At 45.1% G+C, this 26,588-nt stretch overlaps 2 protein-coding genes across 2 annotated transcripts in view; one reads left to right on the plus strand and one right to left on the minus strand.

Annotated features, from left to right (window-relative positions):
- LOC106606542 (putative G-protein coupled receptor 139) overlaps nt 1–8,712 on the minus strand; it is a 28,208-nt gene extending 19,496 nt beyond the window's left edge. Inside the window, exon 1 of the mRNA XM_014202816.3 lies at nt 8,195–8,712. Coding sequence (XP_014058291.3) covers nt 8,195–8,345 — 151 coding nt within the window. The 5' untranslated portion in view covers nt 8,346–8,712. The remainder of the gene's footprint in view (nt 1–8,194) is intronic.
- A 10,187-nt stretch (nt 8,713–18,899) lies between these two features.
- fa10 (Coagulation factor X) lies at nt 18,900–25,455 on the plus strand. The gene is given in 9 exon segments (NM_001173786.1): nt 18,900–18,961; nt 19,797–19,979; nt 21,516–21,685; nt 22,075–22,099; nt 22,288–22,401; nt 22,662–22,796; nt 23,064–23,179; nt 23,391–23,508; nt 23,794–25,455. Coding segments are annotated over 8 exon segments (1,305 nt in total). The 5' UTR covers nt 18,900–18,961; nt 19,797–19,888; the 3' UTR covers nt 24,330–25,455.
- The last annotated feature ends 1,133 nt before the right edge of the window (nt 25,456–26,588 follow it).

Here is a 26,588-nt window from a genome sequence, read left to right on the forward strand (position 1 = left end):
GAGATACATACATTCACCACACTAACTGACAACATACAGTATACATACACCAAACTCCCTGACTAAATACAGTAACCATACACTAAACTCCCTGACTACATACAGTATACACACACCAAACTCCCTGAATACATACAGTATACAGTACATACACCAAACTCACTGACTACATACAGTATAAACACACCAAACATACTGAATACAAACAGTATACAGTACATACACCAAACTCCCTGACTACATACAGTATACATACACCAAACTCCCTTAATACATACAGTATACAGTACATACACCAAACTCCCTGACTACATACAGTATACACACACCAAACTCCCTGAATACATACAGTATACAGTACATACACCAAACTCACTGACTACATACAGTATAAACACACCAAACATACTGAATACAAACAGTATACAGTACATACACCAAACTCCCTGACTACATACAGTATACATACACCAAACTCCCTTAATACATACAGTATACAGTACATACACCAAACTCCCTGACTACATACAGTATACACACACCAAACTCCCTGACTACATACATTATACATACACCAAACTCCCTGACTACATACAGTATACAGTACATACACCAAACTCCCTGACTACATACAGTATGCATACACCAAACTTCCTGACTACATACAGTATACACACACCAAACTCCCTGACTACATAAAGTATACATACACCAAACTCCCTTAATACATACAGTATACAGTACATACCCCAAACTCCCTGACTACATACAGTATACATACACCAAACTCCCTGACTACATACAGTATGCATACACCAAACTCCCTGACTATATACAGTATACAATTCATACACCAAACTCCCTGACTACATGCAGTATACATACACAAAACTCCCTGACTACATACAGTATACACACACCAAACTCCCTGACTACATACATTATTCATACACCAAACTCCCTGACTACATGTGGTATACATACACAAAACTCCCTGACTACATACAGTATACACACACCATACTCCCTGACTACATACAGTATACAGTACATACACCAAACTCCCTGACTACATACAGTATACACACACCAAACTCCCTGACTACATACAGTATCCATACACCAAACTTCCTGACTACATACAGTATACACACACCAAACTCCCTGACTACATAAAGTTTACATACACCAAACTCCCTGACTACATACAGTATACATACAGTATACATACCACAAACTCCCTGACTACATACAGTATACATACACCAAATTCCCTGACCACATACAGTATACATACACCAAATTCCCTGACCACATACAGTATACATACACCAAATTCCCTGACCACATACATTATACATACACCAAACTCCCTGACTACATACAGTATACATACACCAAACTCCCTGGCTACATACAGTATTCATACAGTATACAAGACTGTAGGCAACCTAACTAGTGACTACACACATGCATCAGGACTCTGTGAACAGTAAGCACAGGAGCTGCTCCCTGGTGAGATGTTGGTTAATTGGTTGTGAATAAAAAGGTACAGAGAGTTATTGGCATCAGGGAGCAACAGCAAAAGAACAGCTGCAATGGTGCATGCATAAACTCTTTAAAAAACCTTAAAGGGTTCTTCAGCTGTCCCCATAGGATAACCCTTTGAAGAACCCTTTTAATTCCAGGTAGAACCCTTTTGGGTTCCATGTAGAACCCTTTCTGTATCCAAAATTGTTCTACCTGGAACCAAAAAGAGTTGTACCTGGAACCAAAAAGGGTTCTCCTGTGGGGACAGCTGAAGAATCCTTTTGGAACCCTTTCTTCTAAGAGTTTATAGCTGTAGGACCTAGTATAGCACTGTTTCAGATATTCCTCATGGTATGACCTAGCCTGGCTACACCAGGACTGAACACTGTTTCAGATATTCTTCATGGTATGACCTAGCCTGGCTACACCAGGACTGAACACTGTTTCAGATATTCCTCATGGTATGACCTAGCCTGGCTACACCAGGACTGAACACTGTTTCAGATATTCCTCATGGTATGACCTAGCCTGGCTACACCAGGACTGAACACTGTTTCAGATATTCTTCATGGTATGACCTAGCCTGGCTACACCAGGACTGAACACTGTTTCAGATATTCCTCATGGTATGACCTAGCCTGGCTACACCAGGACTGAACACTGTTTCAGATATTCCTCATGGTATGACCTAGCCTGGCTACACCAGGACTGAACACTGTTTCAGATATTCCTCATGGTATGACCTAGCCTGGCTACACCAGGACTGAACACTGTTTCAGATATTCTTCATGGTATGACCTAGCCTGGCTACACCAGGACTGAACATTGTGCTTTTGTGTGGTCTAGCCAGGCTAGGTAACACCAACCATAAACAAGAATCCCCCAAAAATGATGTCCTCTCAATAACTGTCACGGATTCTAGGAGTGGTGGTTGGAGTCAGGCGCAGAGAGCAGAGGTTAAGTATATCGTCTTTATTTTCTCCAGCACAAAACGGTCACGCCAAAACCGAAGGGCGCGTAATAATAATGACCAACCCATAACACAGGGCAAAACAGTCCGGAGAGAAAAATAAGACGTCAGCCAGCACATCCAAAATACAAACAGCAAAATAATCCTGCACAAACCTGGGCGGGCTAAACAGGCTTAAATAAACACAAATCAAGAAAGAAAACAGGGAACAGGTGCAACCAATAAGACCAAACAAACAGAAAAGGGAAAAGGGATCAGCGGTGGCTAGTAGGCCGGCAGCGACGACCGCCGAGCGCCGCCCCAACAGGCAGGGGAGCCACCTTCGGTGGGATTCGTGACAATAACATGCAGTAGAGACGATCAAACCATCTATGGTATAAAAATACATTATTTCATTTCCACAACCACCACATAAAAGTCCTCAATCATTTTTCTGACACCTAACTATGCTGTAACAATACCTAAACTTATGCTTGTGTTTCATTGCTTTGCCTAGGCTACAAACCATAACTTCAATACAACAACAGAAAAGTTGAATTCCTGTTAGTCACACATAAGCATAGACACAGACTATAACACATCCCCGGCCCAGTGTTGTGGTACTGTAGGGTACTGTAATGTTTGCTGCTGCCTGAACACGATAGCCTGACCACGCTGGTTTCGTTCCCATAGAGCAGCAGCCTCGTGAGGCAGAGAGAGAGCGCCCGTTAAGAACGGGTGAGCGATTAATTAAATAGGTGGCAATTCATCATAGCTCTGTCGTCTGGCTTCCTCACTCAGGTCTCAGGGTGCCACTTCACTGACTCCACTGTTATTAATCTCTCTCCCTCTCTCTGTCGTTCTCTCTCTTCACCTCTCTCTTTCTCTTCTAATTTCTCTAGCAATTTTTTTTCCACTTCTCTCTTTTTGCTCTCCATGTTCACCTCTCTCGCTCTGTCGTTCTCTCACTCCGTCGTTCTATCGCTCTGTCGTTCTCTCACTCTGTCGTTCTCTCACTCCGTCGTTCTATCGCTCTGTCGTTCTCTCACTCCGTCATTTTATCGCTCTGTCGTTCTCCCACTCCGTCGTTCTATCGCTCTGTCGTTCTCTCACTCCGTCGTTCTATCGCTCTGTCGTTCTCTCACTCCGTCGTTCTATCACTCTGTCGTTCTCTCACTCCGTCGTTCTATCGCTCTGTCGTTCTCTCACTCCGTCGTTCTATCGCTCTGTCGTTCTCCCTCTCCCTCTTCACCCCTTTCTCTCTCTTTCCCTCCAGCTTCACCTCTCTCTCCTTCTTCATCTTTTTCTTTCTCTTTCTCTCACTCTCCTTCTCTGGCTCTTCACCTCTCTCTCCTGATCTACATCTCTCTCCCTGCTCACATCTCTTTCTCTCCTGATCTTCCTCTCTATTTAAACTTCTTTCTCATTATCGCTCTCATTCTCAGTTTCACTTTTCACCCTCAAGTCACTTGCACATCTTTTCCTCAACACTTCTTCTCTTTGTCCTAGAAATAACATTCTCTTTCTCACATCGTCTCATCATGCACTCTTTCTACCTCCATCTTCAAATCTATCCATCCCTCTCTCTTTATGTCTTTCTACATCGAGGTCACTGTAAGTAACCTAAAGACAAGATGATTTACATACGTACCCAAAGCCCACAGCAGTCTCAGAACAGACTAATGGCACAGTGTGTTAATTACATCCCACTGGGCAAACACTGGTTGAATCAATATTGTTTCCATGTCATTTCAACAAAATTACGTTGAACCAACGTGGAATAGACGTTGAATTGACATCTGTGCCCAGTGGGAGTGCGACTAACCCCAAGCTACAACACAGACAAAAGGTATCTAGGCAGCAATACTATTTCTCCAAATGAACATTACAGTCAAGCTATCAGTCCAGGTCAGGTGGGATGATATGTCAGCAAAACTACTGTAGTAGAACAAGTAAAAATCAACCATTTCAAAATCAGAAGATTCAAACTCCTTCCATCTTCCAAGGATTCAGCATGCAGGGCTGCAAACATAATTGATTGTGGTCAGCTACTACAGTATAGATTTACCTTTCAACAGAAAAATGGAGCCCGAGGAGGTAAAAGGGGCTTTCTTTCTTCAAGACAGCAGGCGACGTGCAGGAAACATTTTTATGATAGTTTGTCATACAAAGCACTTCTATTACTTTGGATTGCAGATTCCCTTATTGAGAACAGAGTGTACATCTTGAAATCTCTTACTCCTGATCCATTGTAATAGAAAGTAGGACATCCCTTATGAAACTCTTATCAAACACAGATCACAGTATTACTGCTCAGAATAAGGGCCAGTCAATTCACTCCACACTCTACTTAAAACTAGCACTGAGTGCAATAACCTCTTTTAGTGAATGCATTTAAAACATGCAATGTTGAAAATAAAACTAGAATATAATACATTAAAGAATGTAGGGTAATAGCTTTAGAATTGAGGGTTACAATCTTTTTTCCCTGTTGAAACAAATTGAGGTGAAGTTCTGGTCTGGAGCTGAAGCAGAGTGAATATATCTGCTATAGCCTCAAGGGCAGAAAATAGACTTTAATCATAGATTGGACATCAGCATTTGTCCTGACCTCTAGCCTCTCTCTCCCTCTCGCTCTCTAGCTGCCACAACACAGACCAGAGGTAATATATGACATATACAGTGCATTCGGAAAGTATTCAGACCCCTTGACTTTTTCCACATTTTGTTTCGTTACGGCCTTATTCTCACGTTTTTTCCCTCATCGATCTACACACAATACCCCATAATGATGAAGCAAAAACAGGTATTTAGAAATTGTTGCAAATGTATTTAAAATAAAAAACAGAAATACCTTATTTACATAAGTATTCAGACCCTTTGCTATGAGACTCAAAATTGACCAGTAAAGGGGTCATTTGTCATTGTAGTATGGACAGGGCGCGTGGCAGGGGGTGTTGTTTCTGTGTGTTTTGGGGTTTGTTTGTTTCCAGGGGATATGTTCTAGTTTTCTTTTTCTATGTTCATTTTCTATGTGTGGTCGAGTATGGTTTCCAATCAGAGGCAGGTGTCTTTTGTTGTCTCTGATTGGAAGCCATACTTAGGCAGCCTGTTTTTTCCTTTGGGTTTGTGGGTGGTTGCTTTCTGTATAGTCTGTGAACCTTACAGAACTGTTGATTGTCGGTTTGTTATTTTTGTTTAAGTGTTCACTCGCTTTAATAAATATACGAAGACGAGCACTATACCCGCTGCGTTTTGGTCCCCTTTCATCGACGCCTATGACACCATTGATCATTCTTGAGATGTTTCTACAACTTGATGGTAGTCCACCTGTGGTAAATTCAATTGATTGGACATTATTTGGAAAGGCACAAACCTGTCTATATAAGGTCCAACAGTTGACATAGCAAAAACCAAGCCATGAGTTCGAAGGAATTGTCCGTAGAGCGCCGAGACAGGATTGTGTCGAGACACAGACCTGGGGAAGGGTACCAAAAAATGTCTGCAGCATTGAAGGTCCCCAAGAACACAGTGGCCTCCATCATTCTTAAATGGAAGAAGTTTGGAACCACCAAGACTCTTCCTAGAGCTGGCCGCCTGGCCAAACTGAGCAATCGGGGGAGAAGAGCCTTGGTCAGGGAGGTGACTAAGAACCCGATGGTCACTCTGACCGAGCTCCGGAGTTCCTCTGTGGAGATGGCAGAACCTTCCAGATGGACAACCATCTCTGCAGCACTCCACCAATCAGGCCTTTATGGTAGAGTGGCCAGACGGAAGCCACTCCTCAGTAAAAGGCACATGACAGCCCACTTGAAGTTTGCCAAAAGGCACCTAAAGGACTCTCAGACCACGAGAAACAAGATTCTCTGGTCTGATGAAACCAAGACTGAACTCTTTAGCATGAATGTCAAGCGTCACATCTGGAGGAAACCTGGCACCATCCCTACGGTGAAGCATGGTGGTGGCAGCATCATGCTGTGGGGATGTTTTTCAACGTAGCAAAGTACAGAGAGATCCTTGATGAAAACCTGCTCCAGAGCGCTCAGGACCTCAGACTGGGGCGAAGGTTCACCTTCCAACAGGACAACAACCCTAAGCACACAGCCAAGACACTGCAGGAGTTGTTTCAGAAAAAGAATGTTCTTGAGTGACCCAGCCAGAGCCCGGACTTGAACCGGATCGAACATCTCTGGATAGACCTGAAAATAGCTGTGCAGCGACGCTCCCCATCCAACCTGACAGAGCTTGAGATGATCTGCAGAAAAGAATGAAACTCCCCAAATACAGGTGTGCCAAGCTTGTAGCTTCATACCCAAGAAGACCTGAGGTTGTAATCGCTGCCAAAGGTGCTTCAACAAAGTACTGAGTAAAGGGTCTGAATACTATTTTTAATACATTTGCAACAATTTCTTAAAACCTGTTTTTGCTTTGTCATTACGGGGTATTGTGAGTAGATTGATGAGGATTTTTTTTTAAAATCCATTTTAAAATAAGTCTATAACATAACAAAATGTGGAAAAAGTCAAGGGGTCTGAGTACTTTCCAAATGCACTGTTATCACAGTGGTTAAATGTCACTATTTTGACACATTCTAATGAGACCATTTTGCCCAGACTGGGTAAGTGTCCATCCATAGACCACAGAGTAGGGAAGCAGACATATAAAATCTGTCTTGTGAATAAACTCATCAATAAGTCTTTACAGAAACGATGAAGTACTGTAAGTAACCCAACAACACGATGGCTCGTAGGCTATGCACCTGAAAGCCACGGCAGTCTCAGTACAGACTAATGGTACAGTGTGTTCATTTAAGTGTGTCTACCCGCAGCTATAACACAGACAAGGAGTTCTCTAGGAAGCAGCGTGTTTTACTCCAAACACATATTACAGTCAAGCTATCAGCCCAGGTCTGAACTGACCCATACGTCTTTGGATCAGACATGACTGGGATGCATCAATATCTTTCAGAGGTCAGAGAGCCGGTTAACACACAGTATGTCCTAGAGGTCAAGGAGCCGTGTCTGTGTAGGAAAGACAGTCCCAAATGATGTCCTAGAGGTGGCATCTGTGTAGGAAAGACAGTCCCAAACGATGACCTAGAGGTGACGTCTACGTAGGAAAGACAGTCGCACATTATGTCCTAGAGGTCACGTCTACATAGGAAATAGTCACATTTCAGGACCAGTCATCACCTGGATAAATCCTTCAGGTCTTTCTTTCTGCTTCACATCATTGTAATTCACTTGGTGAATAGAAGCCGGATGATTTAAAAGAGGTGAAATTTGAGCTGAGTAACAGAAAATAACATTTCATCCCTTTTTTCATTTGTCTGGCTTTTTATCTCTGTTGATCCAACAGACCGACGTGCAGGTGAGCGCACACACACAAGTAGTTCTGTGTTTGTGTGTGCGGCATGGGCACACACACACACTGGCACAGACACATGCACACACACTCGAGCACACAGACAAGACAAGGTCAATGTGAGATATAAATGAATGACTAGAGCAGCTGAGCACAAAACACAGACTTCAAACACAAACACATACTCACTGAGAGTATAGCAAACACACACACACTGTCATACAAACACAAACAAATACATATTCACAAAAAATACATATACGTAGTAAGACAGGCACAACACACACACACAAACAATGCACACACAGTCACACTCTCTCTAATCCATCCTCTCCCCCCTCTCCCTCTTACCGGGCAGGCCGAGGCAGAGCAGGGCGCTGTAGTAGATGACGGGCAGTGGTCCAAGGGGGCAACCCTGGGGAGTGTCGGCCAGCTGCTGCCCCGGGCTCCAGGCACTGCTGTTGGGGGGGGAAAGGAGGGTGAAGATGTGGCTGTGCTCCATGGCCCTCCTCTTCCTCCTGGTCCTCGTCCTCAAATGCTCAGGAGCGTGTGAGCTCAGCTCGGCTCGGAGTCGGGGAAGCCCAGAAACACACACACTCTCACAGACCCAGACAGCAGGACTGAGACAGAGAAAGGGAGAGAGAGAGAGAGAGAGATAGAGAGGGAGGGAGAGAGGGAGAGGGAGAGGGAGAGAGAGAGAGGGTGCTCTGTCCTTGGGTGCCAGTCGGCATGAGTGTGTGGTATGTGTTGAAGCTGAGGTTGCGCGAGCGTTTGTGCGTCTCTGAGTGAGAGAGAGAAGAAGAGAGAGGGAGACAGAGAGGGGAGAAGAGGCTGTAAGTGTCTGTGTGAAAGAGACAGATGTTGAGACACAGACGACACAGACGGGAAGATAAGAGGTGATATGTGTGTGTGACGGGGGAGAGAGGAGGAGGGAGAGAGGAGGAGGAGAGTTGAGAGAGAAAGTAAGTGGGGAGGGAAGATGCTGCATGCATGTGTGACTGAGAGAGAATCAGAATGAACCGAGAGAAAGACAGAGACAGAGAGGATGGAGAGAGAGAAAAAGATAGATTTAAAGAGGGAGGGGGTAAAGACAGAGGGAGAGAGAGAGAGAGAAATTGAAAGAGAGAGAGATGGAGTGAGAGACAGGAGGGAGGGGGTAGAGAGAGAGCCAGGGCACACTAGAGGAGTGAGTAAGGAGAAGTGAGGGAGCAAAAGAGGGAAAAGCAGACGGGAAGGAGAGGAGAGAGGAGAGAGGGATAAAGATGATTTGGATATATGTGAGTGAGGAGAAGACAGGAAGGCAGTGAGAGTGAGGGAGCGGAGGAAGGAGGAAGGAGGAAGGAGGAGGAGTGGTAATGTTTCCCTTGTGAGAACATAGTATAGTCTACACAAAGAACATATCAAATTGGGGGGAAGACGAGATGACAGATGGGAGTAGTGTGTGTGTGTGTGTGTGTGTGTGTGTGTGTGTGTGTGTGTGTGTGTGTGTGTGGTGTGTGTGTGTGTGTGTGTGTGTGTGTGTGTGTGTGTGTGTGTGTGTGTGATTGCTTGTGTGCCAACAAGTTCAACGGTTGTGTGCGCACAGGTGTTCTCACACATGTACACAACACATGTACACAACACATGTACACAACACATGTACTCAACACATGTACACAACACATGTACACAACACATGTACACAACACATGTACTCAACACATGTACACAACACATGTACACAACACATGTACTCAACACATGACACAACACATGTACTCAACACATGACACAACACATGTACTCAACACATGTACACAACACATGTACTCAACACATGTACACAACACATGTACACAACACATGTACACAACACATGTACTCAACACATGTACTCAACACATGTACACATGCACCATTGAACTCCCATCTGTCATCTCGTGTGTGATTGTGTGTGATTGCTTGTGTGCCAACAAGTTCAATGGTCATACGTGTGTACACGTGTTGTGTACATGTGTGGGAACACCTGTGCGCATGGTTAACTAGATATCCTGATTGCCTACAATGTAAACTATGAGGTAATCTGTGTAAATCAGTGAGTCAGTGAATCAGTGAATCAGTGTCATTGTGACACGTACAAAGTGCTCACCCCTTGGCATCTGTTCCTGTTGATGGCTATGTGCCTCTACTGCCCTACGTAATCCCATGGGAATATAGTCTATTCATTATATTTCTATGCTTAATCTAGTGCAATAAATCCTTTGTCTCTACATTGAATAACATTTTTGTACTAGGGTCCTATGGGTGGAAGTTATTTGTTTGTTCATAACACAAATGTATTGCTCTACTTCATACCTTTGCTTGATTCCATAGAACAATATGTTCATTATATTTCTATGCTTAATCCTCTGCATAGAAATACAATCTATTCATTCTATTTATTTGCTTGATTCCATAGAAATACAATCTATTCATTCTATTTATTTGCTTAATCCTCTGCATAGAAATCCTCTGTCTCTACAATTACAGAATGGTCAAACTGTTTGTTCGTAACACTCATGACTCCACTGCCCTACTTCGTCCCATAGAAATACAATCTCTTCATTCCATTTCTATGCTCAATCTTCTGCATACAAGTCCTCTTTCTCTACATTTCTCACGACTTCCGCCGAAGTCGGCTCCTCTCCTTGTTCGGGCGGCGTTCGGCGATCAACGTCACCGGCTTTCTAGTCATCGCCGCTCCATTTTTCTATTATCCATTTGTCTTGTCTTGTTTCCATACACACCTGGTTTTCATTTCCCCAATCAATCTACTTGTATTTAACCCTCTGTTTCCCATCATGTTTTGTGTGTAATTGTTTCATGTTTTTCATGGTGTTTGATTTACGCGCTTTACTTTGGTTATGTTCCATGGTTTTGAGCGCGTTTTTATTTATGTAGTGCTCTCGTATTTTGGAACTATAATAAAGTGCGCTTGGTTACATTTCGCTTCTCACCTGCACCTGACTTCGCCTCTCATACACCCGATCTTGAAAACATTTGAATAACATCTTAGCACTACATTGTTTGCGGGTCCTACATCGTGAGTGAATAGTGAACATTTGTTCATAACAATGTGTACATTGAATTATAGAATACAATCGATTCACATTGTTGTCAGCTGAAATGAATACATACAGAACATATGACAAACATAATATATTCACTGTAGTTGCAGCTGTGGACATAAAATCAATGTTCAGTGATATCAGGCATGACTCTGCACAAGAGTGGTTTCAGGTACTAGGGGTTAGGCCCCCACTGCCCTGATTAAATGGATAACACTGTATGCATCCCAGTTGGCACCCTATGGGCCCTGGTCAAGTAGTGCACTATGTAGTGAATAGGGTGTAATTTGGGAGGCAGCCATTATACAGGGGGAGGCTGGCTCACTGCTGAATAAAATATAACACTCACTCACCTGCCAAGATTTCACAGAATGGAACCTATGGGCAGGGGAGAGAGGGAAGGAGAGAGAGAGGAGGGAGGGAGGTGTAGAGAGAGAAGAGCGGGAGGAGAAGGAGAGAGAAGGAGAGATGAGTGGGAGGGAAAAGACAGGGAGAGAGAGAAGGAGAAAGAGGAAAGAGGGTGGGAAAGAGGGGAGGAATAAAACAGGGGAGAGGAGAGAGAGGATGATGTTTGGGAGGGGGGGACTCAGCACAGATGAGAGGCTGAAGGAAAAAGGAACATGGTAGGAATGAGGGAGGGATGGAGCGAGGGATGAACGGAGAGATGGAGGGAGAGATGGAGAGGTGTAGGAAGACCAGGGATCTCATCCTGCAGCCTGTTGTGTTCTATCCATCAGATTTGCCGTGAGTGAAAGGTTGTATTAATTATGGATGTTCAGTGTAATAGCCAGGCGGTTTGTTTAGTATGCCAGCATAATCAGCTGATTTATAATAATGAAGGGAGGATGGAGGGATGGATAAGAGATAAATGGATTGAGGAAGATAAGGGGTGTGGTTCACATGCCCTTAATTCTCTTCTCCAACATGGAACATTTACAAAGGCAGGAGGAGTTAGGGAGGGGGCCGCACCAACAGCACAATGAAATGTTAAATAAAATATAGACTAGATGTTAATTGATCATGGAGAAAGATGAGGAGAGGTGGATGGAGAGAGGGAGCTGAGAGAGAGAGAGAGAGAGAGAGAGAGAGAGAGAGAGAGAGAGAGAGAGAGGGAGATGGGGAGAGGAATAGGAAGGTAATGTATTAGACTACTCTCAGCAGCTAGCAGAGCTCTGGAACAGCCAGAGGGTCAGGAGCACTCTGGTCTATAGTGTTAAAAACATAATTACACACTCAACCCTATCAGCCTGAAATGTCTTCACTCAAAGAGCCAAATTGCAAGCTTTTCTGTGGCGCAACTGGGTAAGAACATTTCAGGGTGCCGGTCAGGTGTGTTTGCGAGGCAGCGGTCCCAGGTTCTAGTCTTGCTGTGAGCTGGAGCAGGACGAAGTGGTACGGCTGAGAAAGCAGTCTGACGTCCATTACACCCTGCATAAAAATACTACACACATCATTACAACACCGTTGACCTCAATGCATCCTGGGAGGTATTACGGCATCTCTCGTCAGTCGTGACGGCTGGTGGTGGTGTGTCAGGACAGGTCATTAAGAGACTGTGTCACTGTGTGGTCCCTATCGGCTGCCACTATCTCTTCTGGCCCCTGTAGTGACAGCCTGCCTGGCTGCCTGCCTGCCTGCCTGACAGGCTGGCCTATCGATAGGTCTCCCCAGGGCTGCAGTGACATCTATCTTCCCACTGTTTGTGTCGTTAACACACCCGTTACATCCTCATTACCCACACCATTAGGAGAGGTGTACACACACACGCTCGCACACAGACACACACACAGGTAGACTCACACACACATATGCACAGTGTCACTGTCAGACTTACCCAGGCACACTGACATATCTAGGTATACTCAGGCACTTAACACAGGCACAGATTGGGATGGACATTATGGCCTAACTCACCACAAGTCTCATCATGTGTCACATATGCACACATTCCTATGGGATAGTGCACATATACTTACAATGCTGTCACAATTGGAAAAGGAAAGAATAGAGTGAGAGTGAGGGAATCAAAATGGGAAGGGAGAAGGAGTCTGTGAGCGGGAGAGAGGGAAGGAGAGGGAGAAGGAGTCTGTGAGAGGGATAGAGTGGAAGGAGAGGGAGAAGGAGTCTGTGAGAGGGAGAGAGGGAAGGAGAGGGAGAAGGAGTCTGGGAGAGGGAGAGAGGGAAGGAGAGTGAGAAGGAGTCTGTGAGAGGGAGAGAGGGAAGGAGAGGGAGAAGGAGTCTGGGAGAGGGAGAGAGGGAAGGAGAGTGAGAAGGAGTCTGGGAGAGGGAGAAAGGGAACAAGAGGGAGAAGGAGTCTGTGAGAGGGCGAGAGGGAAGGAGAGGGAGAAGGAGTCTGGGAGAGGGAGAGAGGGAAGGAGAGGGAGGAGTCTGAGAGGGAGAGAGGGAAGGAGAGGGAGAATGAGTCTGGGAGAGGGAGAGAGGGGACAAGAGGGAACAAGAGGGAGAAGGAGTCTGTGAGAGGGAGAGAGGGAACGAGAGGGAGAAGGAGTCTGGGAGAGGGAGAGGGGGAACGAGAGGGAGAAGGAGTCTGGGAGAGGGAGAGAGGGAACGAGAGGGAGAAGGAGTCTGGGAGAGGGAGAGGGAGAGGGAGAGAGGGAACAAGAGGGAGAAGGAGTCTGGGAGAGGGGAGATAGGAAACGAGAGGGAGAAGGAGTCTGGGAGAGGGAGAGGGGGAACGAGAGGGAGAAGGAGTCTGGGAGAGGGAGAGGGAGAGAGGGAACAAGAGGGAGAAGGAGTCTGGGAGAGGGAGAGAGGGAACGAGAGGGAGAAGGATTCTGGGAGAGGGAGAGAGGGAACGAGAGGGAGAAGGAGTCTGGGAGAGGGAGAGAGGGAATGAGAGGGAGAAGGAATCTTGGAGAGGGATAGAGGGAACGAGAGGGATGATAATGATGTTTGAGAAGGAGGAAGGGAACATAGGAGAAGGAAAATAACAGAGTGAGTGAGATGGAGGGATGGGGGAGAGATGGAGAGATGGAGGGAGACCCAGGGATCCCTTCCCTCTGCAGCCTGTTGTGTTCTATCCATCAGTATTGCCGTGAGCGACAGGTTGTATTTATGATGGATGTTCAGTATATTAGCCTTTGGTTTGGTATGCAGGCATAATCAGCTGCTTGATTCACTGATGCAGGGGGACCCAGGTCTCTCTCTTATTATTCTCTCTCTCTTTGTTTTTCTTCTCCTGCTCCTTCCCCTTTTCTTCTTCCACTCCTTCTTCCCTCCCTCCCTCCCTCCTTCGCACTCAATTCCCCTCCTTACCCTGCTCTCCACCTCTTTTCTTCTCAATCTCATCAAAACAGAAGATGAGAGAGAGGTTCCCCTCTTTGAGCGGACATCTTTAAAGAAACAGAAAGCAGGGAAGGAGATGCATCATTAAAGAAGAAACACACCATTTACCCTGCATGCCATGTCCATTTACTGTGTTACTGCCCTTCTCTCTGTCTCTCTCTCTCTCTCTCTCTCTCTCTCTCTCTCTCTCTCTCTCTCTCTCTCTCTCTCTCTCTCACTCAAACACCCCCCCCCACACACACACCTACACCCCCCCCCCCCCTTTATGATAGCTTTGCACACTCTTGGCATTCTCTCAACCAGCTTCACCTGGAATGCTTTTCCAACAGTTTTGAAGGAGTTCCCACATATGCTGAGCACATGTTGGCTGCTTTTCCTTCACTCTGCAGTCCAACTCAACTTAAACCATCTCAATTGGGTTGAGGTCAGGTGATTGTGGAGGCCAGTACTCTGATGCAGCACTCCATCACTCACTTCATTGGTCAAATAGCCCTTACACAGCCTGGAGGTGTGTTGTGTCATTGTCCTGTTGGAAAACAAATGACAGTCCCACTATGTGCAAAACAGATGGGATGGCATATCAGTGCAGAATGCTGTGGTAGCCATGCTGGTTAAATAAATCACAGACAGTGTCACCAGCAAAGCACCCCACACCATCCCACCTCCTCCATGCTTCACAGTGGGAACCACACATGCGGAGATCATCCGTTCACCTACTCTGTGTCTCACAAAGACACGGCGGTTGGAACCAAAAATCTCAAATTTGGACTCATCAGACCAAAGGACAGATTTCCACCTGTCTAATGTCCATTGCTCGTGTTTCTTGGCCCAAGCAAGTCTCTTCTTCTTACTGGTGTCCTTTAGTAGTGGTTTCTTTGCAGCAATTCAACCATGAAAGCCTCATTCACGCAGTCTCCTATGAACAGTTGATGTTGAGATGTGTCTGTTACTTGAACTCTGTGAAGCATTTATTTGGGCTGCAATTTCTGAGGTTGGTAACTCTTATGAACTTATCGTTTGCAGCAGAGGTAACTGTGGGTCTTCCTTTCCTGTGGTGGTCCTAATGAGAGACAGTTTCATCATAGTGCTTGATGGTTTTTGCGACTGCACTTGAAAAAAATGTCAAAGTTCTTGAAATGTTCCGTATTGACTAACCTTCATGTCTTAAAGTAATGATGGACTGTCGTTTCTCTTTGCTTATTTGAGCTGTTCTTGCCATAATATGGACTTGGTCTTTTACCAAATAGGGCTATCTTCTGTATACCACCTCTACCTTGTCACAACACAACTGACTAGCTCAAACGCATTAAGAAGGAAAACAATTCCAAAATTGAACTTTTAAAAAGGCACACCTGTTAATTGAAATGCATTCCAGGTAACTACCCCATGAAGCTGGTTGAGAGAATGCCAAGAGTGTGCAACGCTGTCATCAAAGCAAAGGGTGGCTACTTTGAAGAATCTCAAATATAACATATATTTTGATTTGTTTTAAACTTTTTTGTTTACTACATGATTCCATATGTGTTATTTTATAGTTTTGATGTCTTTACTATTATTCTACAATGTAGAAAATAGTAAAAATAAAGAAAAACCCTGCAATGAGTAGGTGTGTCCAAACTTTTGACTGGTACTGTATTATAACTAGTTATTTATTTATACATATTTCTAATCAGAATGCCGTCCGATGGGAAATCTCCATATCCTGATAATTTGTATATCCACCACCACCTCCAGATCCAGCAGGCCGGGGCACGTTCCCTCTCCCCCTCCCCAGCCACAGTGACCCTCTCTGGGCTAGACTAGTTTGGTAGACCAGGTCAGCTCTGGGGATCGGCTGGTGAAGCAGGCCTTTATAATGCCTCTGTTATTAGACTGGAGGAAATAGATCAACACTTAACATTGCAGTCTGCAGCCCTATAGCCCTGAGGTCATAAAATACTGCACACACTCACACGTGTGCATACACACACACACACACACTCACACAGATAAAGGTAAAGTCCTACTGGTTTGAGATTCCATTCTTGTTTGCCATGTCGCCTGTTTAAGTTAGAATTTTCGTCCAAGCTGACAAGTGATCAAACATCTCCCTACTCATATTCTCTCTCTCTCTTTCCTTCCTCCTCTCCTCTTCCTCCCTTCCTCTCCCACCTGCCTTCCCTCTCCTCTTTCTTCCTGCCTCTCCCTCTCTTCTCTTATTCCCTCTCTATCTCGCCCTTCCTCTCTCCCTTGGTGTTCTTGTTGTTGCTGCTGCTGTCTGGGTCTGTGTGCATTTGCCCTCTCACATTGATCTATAATGGACGGATTTCCATCGCGTTTAATGCCCGACTTCAAAGCCGCTGTGATTATGATTCCGATCACACCGGCGAAGTAAAATGGAATTATCATTGGCACCGGGGAGAGTCGGGAGAGAAGGTCAGGGTGGGCTGGGGTAGAGGTGGGGTGGAGGAACGGAGAGCTCCTTAACACGGAGGGCAAACTAATGGGACGAAGGGAGGGTGGGAGGGAGGGAGATAGAGAAGGAGGAAAAGAGAGAGAGTTGTCCTGATGTCCTTTCTATCTCATTTGGTAGACCATTGAGGCTATAACTCCAGAATAGGGGGTTTGATTCACAGGACCACCAATAGGTAAAATGCATGCATGACTGTAAGTTTCTTTGGATAAAAAACTCGGCTGAATGGCATATATTGTTTATATATTATGAGATGCAGGAAGGAAGAGGTGAGGGAGGGAGGGGATAGAGAGAAGGGTTGGGTGGGTTATTTTCTAAATGTAATCGATTACAGTTACTAGTTATATCCAAAACTGTAATCAGTAACATAACTTTTGGATTACCCAAACACAATAACGTAATCTGATTACTTTTGGATTACTTTAAGAGGCATTATTAGAAGAAGACAAAAGTAATTCATTTAACGCATTTGGTGTGTCATCATAGTGGTCTCTGACTTGTGGTCAGACTCACTCAGGTGGAACAAACTTAAAATTGGCAGCAGCTACTCTACTTGGGGTCCAAACACATCAAGGCACTTACATTACATATAAAAGAAAAGATAAAACAGTAATCAGTTACTCCCCAACATGTAATCAGTTACTCCCCAACCCTGATGAAGAGAGAGGGGGAGAAGACAGCAAGGTAACCAGCCCAGTGATTAACCAATCAAGGATGGAAAACCCTGTGTTGTTTGGGCATTCAACCAATGACTGGAGAATTCAACACCAAAGGGTGTGTGTTCCTCAATCCTCGACCTTGTCCTCAGGTCGAGGATCATGAAAGTGATGCTTCATTTCAAAAGTCACGTTGAAAGCTCAACATTGTCAACCATATACACTACTGTTCAACAGTGTGGGGTCACTCAGAAATGTCCTTGTTTTTGAAAGAAAGCACATTTTTTTGTCCATTAAAATAACATCAAATTGATCAGAAGTTCAATGTAGACATTGTTAATGTTGTAAATTACTATTGACGCTGGAAACGGCAGATTTTTTTTACGGAATATCTACATCGGCGTACAGAGGCCCATTATCAGCCACCATCACTCCTGTGTTCCAATGGCACGTTGTGTTAGCTAATCCAAGTTTATAATTTTGTGCTGATTAAAGAAACAATTCAACTGGCCTTCTTTAGACTAGTTTAGTATCTGGAGCATCAGCATTTGTGGGTTTGATTACAGGCTCAAAATGGCCAGAAACAAAGCACTTTCTTCTGGAACTCGTCAGTCTATTCTTGTTCTGAGACATGAAGGCTATTCCATGCGAGAAATTGTCAAGAAACTGAAGATCTCGTACAATGCTGTGTGCTACTCCCTTCACAGAACAGCTCAAACTGGCTCTAACCAGAATAGAAAGAGGAGTTGAGCACAATTGAGCAAGAGGACAAGTACATCAGTGTGTCTACTTTGAGAAACAGACGCCTCACAAGTCCTCAAATGGCAGCTTCATTAAATACTACCCGCAAAACACCAGTCTCAACGTCAACAGTGAAGAGACCTACATAGAACCATAGGATAATATTAACGATGTGTATAAACACTGGATAACTGACAGGGGGCGCTGTTTTGAAGCCACTACGAAGCCATTTTAGTATTTCTCCTCCAGTGTAAAATGTGTATTTCTCCTCCAGTGTAAAAAAAAGATTTTGGAAGCTATAGAAATGCATTTATTTACGTTTACATTCATTTTTGCCATGCATATTCTACCACAGACACCTTAATGCATACTTTTAAATTATATTATGTGAACTAAACATACAAATAAAGTAATTTTTTTGAGTACTAATGTTACTGTCCCAACTTTTTTTAAAACTACTAATGCATGGAATTTTGTCCTTGAAGCATTGGAGAACTGCTCCTTCTCAGGAGTACCAATATGGCGGCGGCTTCAAACCTCTCAATGGCCAGTACATACAGTAGCATCAACAATCCATGATTGGGTTACAGTAGAACGGGTTACAGTAGGACGGACCAATACAGTATAGTAGCCTACATACAGTGTTTGTATTAATGGCTTTGAATAAAGTATCCAAGACCGCCCTCACGTGGTTGATTAAACACGTCGCAGTGGCCTGAAAAAGCAACATTGGAGTGTGATGCTGTCAACCTCTATTGCGATCTCAGAGCCGAGGATCCACACGGTGAACTGCGTGTCGGAACCAGAGAGAGAACCAACCGAACAGGCTTCTGTCATCCTTCTCATTCCGTCCAAGCCCCGGTTGAAGTCCGACGCGGTAGGTTACCGTGCATTTTTCACCGTTCTAATAATCATGCGTTTTGCCGCGCCCTGAATAGCGGTCCATCTCTCCCATAATGGGATACTCGTTGCGATTTAGGTAGCATAACATAGCGTGGATGCATGATAGGCCTCTATATTTTCAAGTGTCGTTTAAGATCCATACATTCGTATGTTTTTAGCAGTTTGTGGTAGCCCAAGCTTTTACGGCATCATGTCAGATTAGTCTGGTCGTGTCATATGTTGTTTTATAGCCGACAGCAGCATCATTCACAACATGAACCAGTTCATACTCATATTGGACTAAATAGAAACACACAGGCCTGTTTTGTTTTGTTCTGTTACAGCCAATCTATTAAACTAACTATTTGATTAGGCTTAATACCAATGAATCTAGTTTGTTTTGGGTGTTTGATGTTATCCCTCTTTGTTGTTTATGATTGGAAATGGATGAGACAATAATAAACGGGGTTTAATACCACACGATGGCAGCATTGTAACCAAGTCCGGGGGTTCTTCAGAAAATGCATCGTCACTTCTGATGGGATCATTTGATGTCTTAACTATTAAACAAGCAGGTTGTTGATTTGTAGGTCTTTTTACATAGAGAGTGAGGAAGCTGCAAGACTGAAGTTTAAGATTTTAATGATGATCTCAAGATCCAAAAGCTTTTAACAACACTCACAACAATTAGTCTTCATCCTCTTGTTTTGTAGGTTACTCTGATCCTGCACATAAAATGACCCTCCTCTTTGAAGCTCATCCATTATGTCATCTGTGATGTCTATGTCAAAATGTGGGAATCTCTGAACTCTGGTCCTTGTTGTTTTTAGGTGTGAACTTTGAACTCTGCTGAGGTGAGCTGACAGGATTAGACAGACAAACAGCCAGACAGACTCAGACAGACTGTCCTCTAGCTGCCACAATGGGCTCCCTAGCCACCACTGCCACCCTGCTTTCCTTACTGCTACTGGGAGCTGTGACGGCCAGACTAGACACTAAAAACACCAAGACAGGTAACGGACCAGGGACACGATGCTGCTGGCTGATGGCCTTGAGCAACACATTTGACATTTTAGTCATTTAGCAGATGCTCTTATCCAGAGCGACTTACAGGAGTAATTACAGTAGGGTTATTTACCTTGCTGTAGGGCACTTCGACAGATTTTTCACCTAGTTGGCTCGGGGATTCAAACCAGCGACCTTTAGGTTTCTGGCCAACGCACTTAACCGTTAGGCTTCCTGCCACCCCCAACAAAAGTGCACAGAGGGACTTTCCTTGGATGGTTATTGTCCCTGGATGGCCAATCCAGTCAGTAATGAAAACGGATTATTTCGAGGGTTCACTGGGTTTCAAAGCACTTAACATTGAAAGGAGGAACTCACATCCACTAGACAGGACACCAGGACAGGGAAGGGACCGGTTTATCCAGTAGACAGGACACCAGGACAGGGAAGGGGCCGGTTTATCCAGTAGACAGAACACCAGGACAGGGAAGAGGCCTGTTTATCCACTAGACAGGACACCAGGACAGGGAAGGGACCGGTTTATCCAGTAGACAGGACACCAGGACAGGGAAGGGGCTTGTTTATCCACTAGACAGGACACCAGGACAGGGAAGGGACCGGTTTATCCAGTAGACAGGACACCAGGACAGGGAAGAGGCCTGTTTATCCACTAGACAGGACACCAGGACAGGGAAGGGACCGGTTTATCCAGTAGACAGGACACCAGGTCAGGGAAGGGACTGGTTTATCCAGTAGACAGGACACCAGGACAGGGAAGGGGCCTGTTTATCCAGTAGACAGGACACCAGGTCAGGGATGGGGCCTGTTTATCCACTAGACAGGACACCAGGACAGGTAAGGGCCTGTTCATCCACTAGACAGGACACCAAGACATGGAAAGGGCCTGTTTATCCACTAGACAGGACACCAAGACAGGGAAGTGGCCTGTTTATCCACTAGACAGGACACCAAGACATGGAAAGGGCCTGTTTATCCACTAGACAGGACACCAGGACATGGGAAGGGCCTGTTTATCCACTAGACAGGACACCAGGACAGGGAAGGGGCCTGTTTATCCACTAGACAGGACATCAAGACATGGAAAGGGCCTGTTTATCCAGTAGACAGGACACCAGGACATGGGAAGGGGCAGGATGACATTAGACAAGGAGAGTTTGTCATGGAGACATTAGGCTACATTCTTAATGGAATCTGAGACCCTTTTTTGGGAGTGGGGATCCGTAGAGTCAAAGGTACTGTGTGAAGAGTGTTTAGGTCTATTGGTGTAGTTCTGTGCTTTTTTGGCACTGGGTTTAGGCCTTAGTTAATTAGTAACAAAGATTGTTACTATTGTACTCTACTACATAGATTTGACAGATTTAGGCTGAGAATCTGTATTAAACTATTTTCAAATGTGTGACCTAACTATTTAAGTGGAATCAGGTTTTATGAAAAATAGACTATCCATTGAGATAAAAAAGTTATTTTTGTGAATGAGTATCAAAAGTACAACAACTAAAATCCCCCCCCCCCCCCCCCCCCAGTGTTCCTGGACAAACAGGAGGCCAGTGAAGTGATCACCCTGTCCCGCCAGAAGAGGGCCAGCGTGGGCAACGAGGAGAGCCTGCTCCCTGCCAACCTGGAGAGGGAGTGTCTGGAGGAGGTCTGCAACTACGAGGAGGCCAGGGAGATCTTCCAGGACTCCTACCGCACGGTGGGCCAATGCTCCCTCTTCCCACTGAGCAGATTTCTTTCCTCACACCTCCCTCTATTAGACTCCCTTCTTTCCTCACCTCCTTCAGCTCATCCTTCCTTTTCTCACCTCAGACGTCCTCTTTAACAACCTCCAAACCTTCCTCCTTTCCTTGCTTCTCTCCACTCCTCTCCTTTTTTTAATCTCTCTTCTTGCTTCTGATGATTCTGTAGACATTTTGAATCAAACTGATAGTGGACTCCTGATGATTCTGTAGACATTTTGAATCAAACTGACAGTGGACTCCTGATGATTCTGTAGACATTTTGAATCAAACTGACAGTGGACTCCTGATGATTCTGTAGACATTTTGAATCAAACTGACAGTGGACTTTGTTTTGATCTTTCAGGATATCTTCTGGTCAGTCTACATAGGTAAGTGTAATGATTTTGACTGACATTCTCTTCAAACATATCAGAGTACTTAGTCTTTTAGGTTAACACTCAGTTGAAATCCATGTGATTTGGTGTGACAGTTAAAATCGCTTCACCCAAGAACACGTGTGTTGTATTAGTGACTGTACCATTTGACTGGCTGTGTTGTTAACCCTGTGTGCGTACAGATGGGGACCAGTGTGCAGAGAAGCCGTGTAAGAACGGAGCCATGTGTTCAGACAGCGTGGGGGGATACGACTGTGTCTGCAAGTCAGGCTTCTTTGGAGTCCACTGCGAGACAGGTGAGAGACGTGAAGGACCCAACACCGAGTTGGTGGGGAACTCATGTTGTAAAAAAAAAAACATCAACAGTGAAGAAGCCTACATGTTTTTTTTAATTAAGTTTCAAAATAACAAATTCAACAAATCCGTAATTATTTGAAATCTTTCTATGGATCCACTAACTGTGCTGTCGAAATTTGAAATATGCCTAATTGTAATCCTCTCATCTCTCCCTCCTGCCTCTCCCCCTCTCTGTCTCTCTCTCTCTGTGTGATTGTAGATCAGACAGTGTGTATGTTGGATAAGACCAAGGGCTGCAGTCAGTTCTGTAAGCCAGGATACCAGTCCTATGAGTGTTCCTGTGCCCGTGGCTGGAAACTAGAGGAGAAGGAGAGGGTGAAGTGTATTCCTGCAGGTCAGTGACCAGATATTACTATGCTATGCTATACTATACTATACTATCATATATGTTAAGCGATTCTGTACTGTACTATGCTATTCTAGCCTCATACGCACATCCTGATCTCGCTAGCGGATAGTGAAACAGAATGTAAGCTTGCGAGATCAGGATGGTTCGTACGAGGCTAATTCTATGCTATACTAGATACTAAACTGTACTATACTATACAGTACTGTACTAAACTATACTCAGTAATTCTCTCTCCCTCCATCCCTCTCTCAGTGACATTCCCCTGTGGGAAGGTGAACAGCCTAAGCCAGTGGACAAAGAGACAGTCAACCAACATCGCCAGCAACTTTGAGGGACTAGCCTGCAACTCTGGAGAGTGTCCCTGGCAGGTAGGAAAACACACACCACTATGAGGTACACACAATTCAAACTAGGTACACACTGTCCACTGACAGGCACTATTATGCTCTCAGATTCATTTTTCTCATGAAGTCAACCCCTCACTCTCAAAGCTACAGCACATATTCCCATAGATGTGATAATATATTTTGCTGTGTCATCTCTGCTGTATATTGTAACTGTTGTGTTGTCATTGTGCAGGCCATTCTGAAGAGTACAGAGTCTGTAGGGTTCTGTAGTGGTGTCATTCTGAAGGAGAACCTGGTTCTAACTACAGCCCAGTGTGCCCAGAAATACGTCAACTTCCAGGTGGCTGTCGGTGAGTGCTCATCATGGGGCATCATGTCCAGTCTACGGGCTCAGGCTCCACTGGTGGTGGAAGTGGGTGTGTGTGTGTGTGTGTGTGTGTGTGTGTGTGTGTGTGTGTGTGTGTGTGTGTGTGTGTGTGTGTGTGTGTGTGTGTGTGTGTGTGTGTGTGTGTGTGTGTGTGTGTGTGTGTACATGCGTGCATTCATTCCTGCGTGTGTGTGAGGGTATGTTTTTGATTTGCTTTACAGTATGTGTTCCTTCATTGATTTTGAGTACTTCGTCCCTCCCCTCCCAGGCAAGCGCCAAACCGCATCTGAAGATGGCGAACAGACGCTCTATGTCCAAGTCGTCCACGTCCACCCCCGCTACGTACCCGGTCGCCCTGACAACGACCTGGCCGTCCTCGAGCTCCGCGAGCGCATCGTCTATAAGAAACACGTGGTCGCTGCCTGCCTGCCCGAACGCGACTTTGCAGAGGTCGTCCTGATGACTGGCGAGTATCCGGCCGTGGTCACCGGCTGGAAGGACCCTGTGGACGCCACGGAGGTCCAGGGCCCACTCACTCTCAACCACCTGGCGTATGAGCGTCTGCCCCAGTGTGTGGAGAGGCACCCAGGGTTGGTCACCAACAAGATGGGCTGTACGACGGTGAGACCCAAGGGTGACTGCATCCTGGGGCCGGGGAGTCCCATCCTATCTCTCCACAGGGAGGTGTTCTATCTGACCGGGGTAGTCTCCAGACCAGCAGGGGCAGACTGTAGTCAGGGTTATATCTACCAGAAGGTGTCCCGTTTCCTGCTCTGGCTGCAGCCCCTCACGGACTCACGCTAAGGGGCTCTGAATCCCAAATCAACCCCTAACCCCCACCCCCTATGCAGTAGGGTAGATCTGAGAGGATTGGAAAGATGTCCTTTAAGCTATATGGCGCCAATTCCTGTCTGGCCTATCAGAAGGCCAGATGGAGCTACCGCCATATTGCTTATACCGGTCCAATCCTCTCAGATCTATGTAAGTGCTTCGTGGCTAGGGACTAGGGGTTTGGGATTCAGGGGTAGTGATCAGGGGGAGGGAGGGTACAGGGAAGAGAGGGAGAGGTTGAGGGGGTTAGGAGAATAATTGTGAGGGTTGATGGTATTGGACAAAGGCTTAAATGGATAAGAATTAGGGAAGACAAGACAGGGAGAACGGAGGTGACACTGTCAAGGAAATAAATAAATGGAGGATATTGTAATATTGGATAGAGGTGGAAAGGGATAGGGGTCATGTGGGAGGAGAAGAGGAGGGAGGGAAGAAAGCTGAACAGGGAGCATGATGAAGGAGGGAAATCACAACGTAAAGGGAGGGCCAGAGAAAAAGGGGGAAATTGAGATGCATTCTGTTTGTGTAACATACCTTACTCTTATCTTACGTCTTTTTTCAATGGAAGGGTCTGGTTGTCCATATGGCTGATGTCTTTTGCTTAAATTATCCCTTGTTGTTTAATTTAAAAAAATAATAATTGGGCCTATAAGTTGAATTCCACCTATCGTATAGTATATGAGTTAGGGGTACTTGAGAAGACTCATGAGACCATAGGCTTACTGGTAAAATGTACATGCGGGGGTATTTCAGGGGTTCTCTAGGCAAAGCAAAATTCTGTTGATGGTACAGTTAGTGAAAAAGGTTGGGAACCACTGCCCTAATGAACACAACCCACATTTGTGTAGTTCTTTATTTATCCCACAAGGTGGCGGTATTTTCATTAAAATACTATTGTATCATGTCCTACCAAATATAGTACCTGGCTGACTGCAGATAGACTAGGGGAACATTAAATAATGCAGCATGTGTGTTCTGTTGCTCTTGTCTTACTCTTAACTGATGTTCTTTTTTTGGGAGAGAAGGGTTGGTAATTGCACTGTATACCTTTTAATGTTAATCACTTTACTAAGAATGTATTAATAAAAGTTAACCCTGGTGTCAGTTTAATTCATTACTGAGGAATATGGGTCAATTGAAGAGAAGGAAGAACAAAAGAGAGGGAAGACCACACGTATACAGGTATACTCTCAAGTCTGTTCTGCAGCGCATTAAGGAACATCTGCGTCAAAGTAAATGTGTCACAATGACGACGAGTAAAGCCGTCTATAACTTTGTAATGTCGTCAACTGTAGCCTACTTTGATCTCCAGCACCTTCTCAAAGCTCTTATATGGATCAGAACCACTGCTTTTGCTGGTGGTGTAAATGACTTTCACTAGCATGTCGAGAGCAATCTAGCAAGAAGCAGGAGACTCACACAGACAGATTTGGTGATCTTATCTGTAATAGCTGGCATTTGAGTGTAGAATGATCACTTCTACCCCCACTGCTACAGATGCTACATCAATGCTACATTTCACTATTGTGTCCAATATCAAGCTACCATCACAGCCACATTCCCCCTAGCGTTGTTTGGCAACATTTTCCCACAATCCATTGCAAAGACACTACTCTCCATCTTCTCACAGCCCCCTTGGTGACCTCGGCCTGGTCCGGGACAGCTCCCAGCCTCCTGTGTAACCAAAGAAAGAGAGGCGGAGCAAGGGAAGAAAGACAAAGAAAAGAAAGGAGAGATGCCAAATTGCCAATAACAGAACCTTTCCTGCCACTTTTGATCGGGCACTTGAAAAGGGAGTTGGAACACCCCTGCCAAAGCCTGGGGGCCCTCGCCGCTTTGGGGCCCTGGTTGCCATGGCATTCTCCTAGGAGATGTCTCCTGGCTCCAAAATATGCCCCCAGCTCCTTTAGCCTCTGTCCAATAGAGAGGAATTTGAGTGGAGCTCCTTCCTTCCTGTGCCTGGCCCCGTGTGCTGGCCCTGCCACATCCTTTCGCACCGCAGCCCTGAGACAAGCACACTAGTACTGCCCAGCCCTGCAGGGAAATGGGCAATATGTAGAAAACAACGAGGACACTTCAGGTGGATACACAGCAGTGTTGCCAGATTTAATTGACACTTTCACACAGAAACTGAGCAAAACTCCCACCAAATCTACTATAAGGCAGCGTTCACACAGGCAGCCCAATTCTGATATTGTTTTTCACTAATTGGTCTTTTGAACAATCATATTA

This window comes from Salmo salar, chromosome 03, assembly GCF_965601325.2.
Source record: "Salmo salar chromosome 03, fSalSal1, whole genome shotgun sequence".
Classification (NCBI taxonomy): Eukaryota; Metazoa; Chordata; class Actinopteri; order Salmoniformes; family Salmonidae; genus Salmo; species Salmo salar.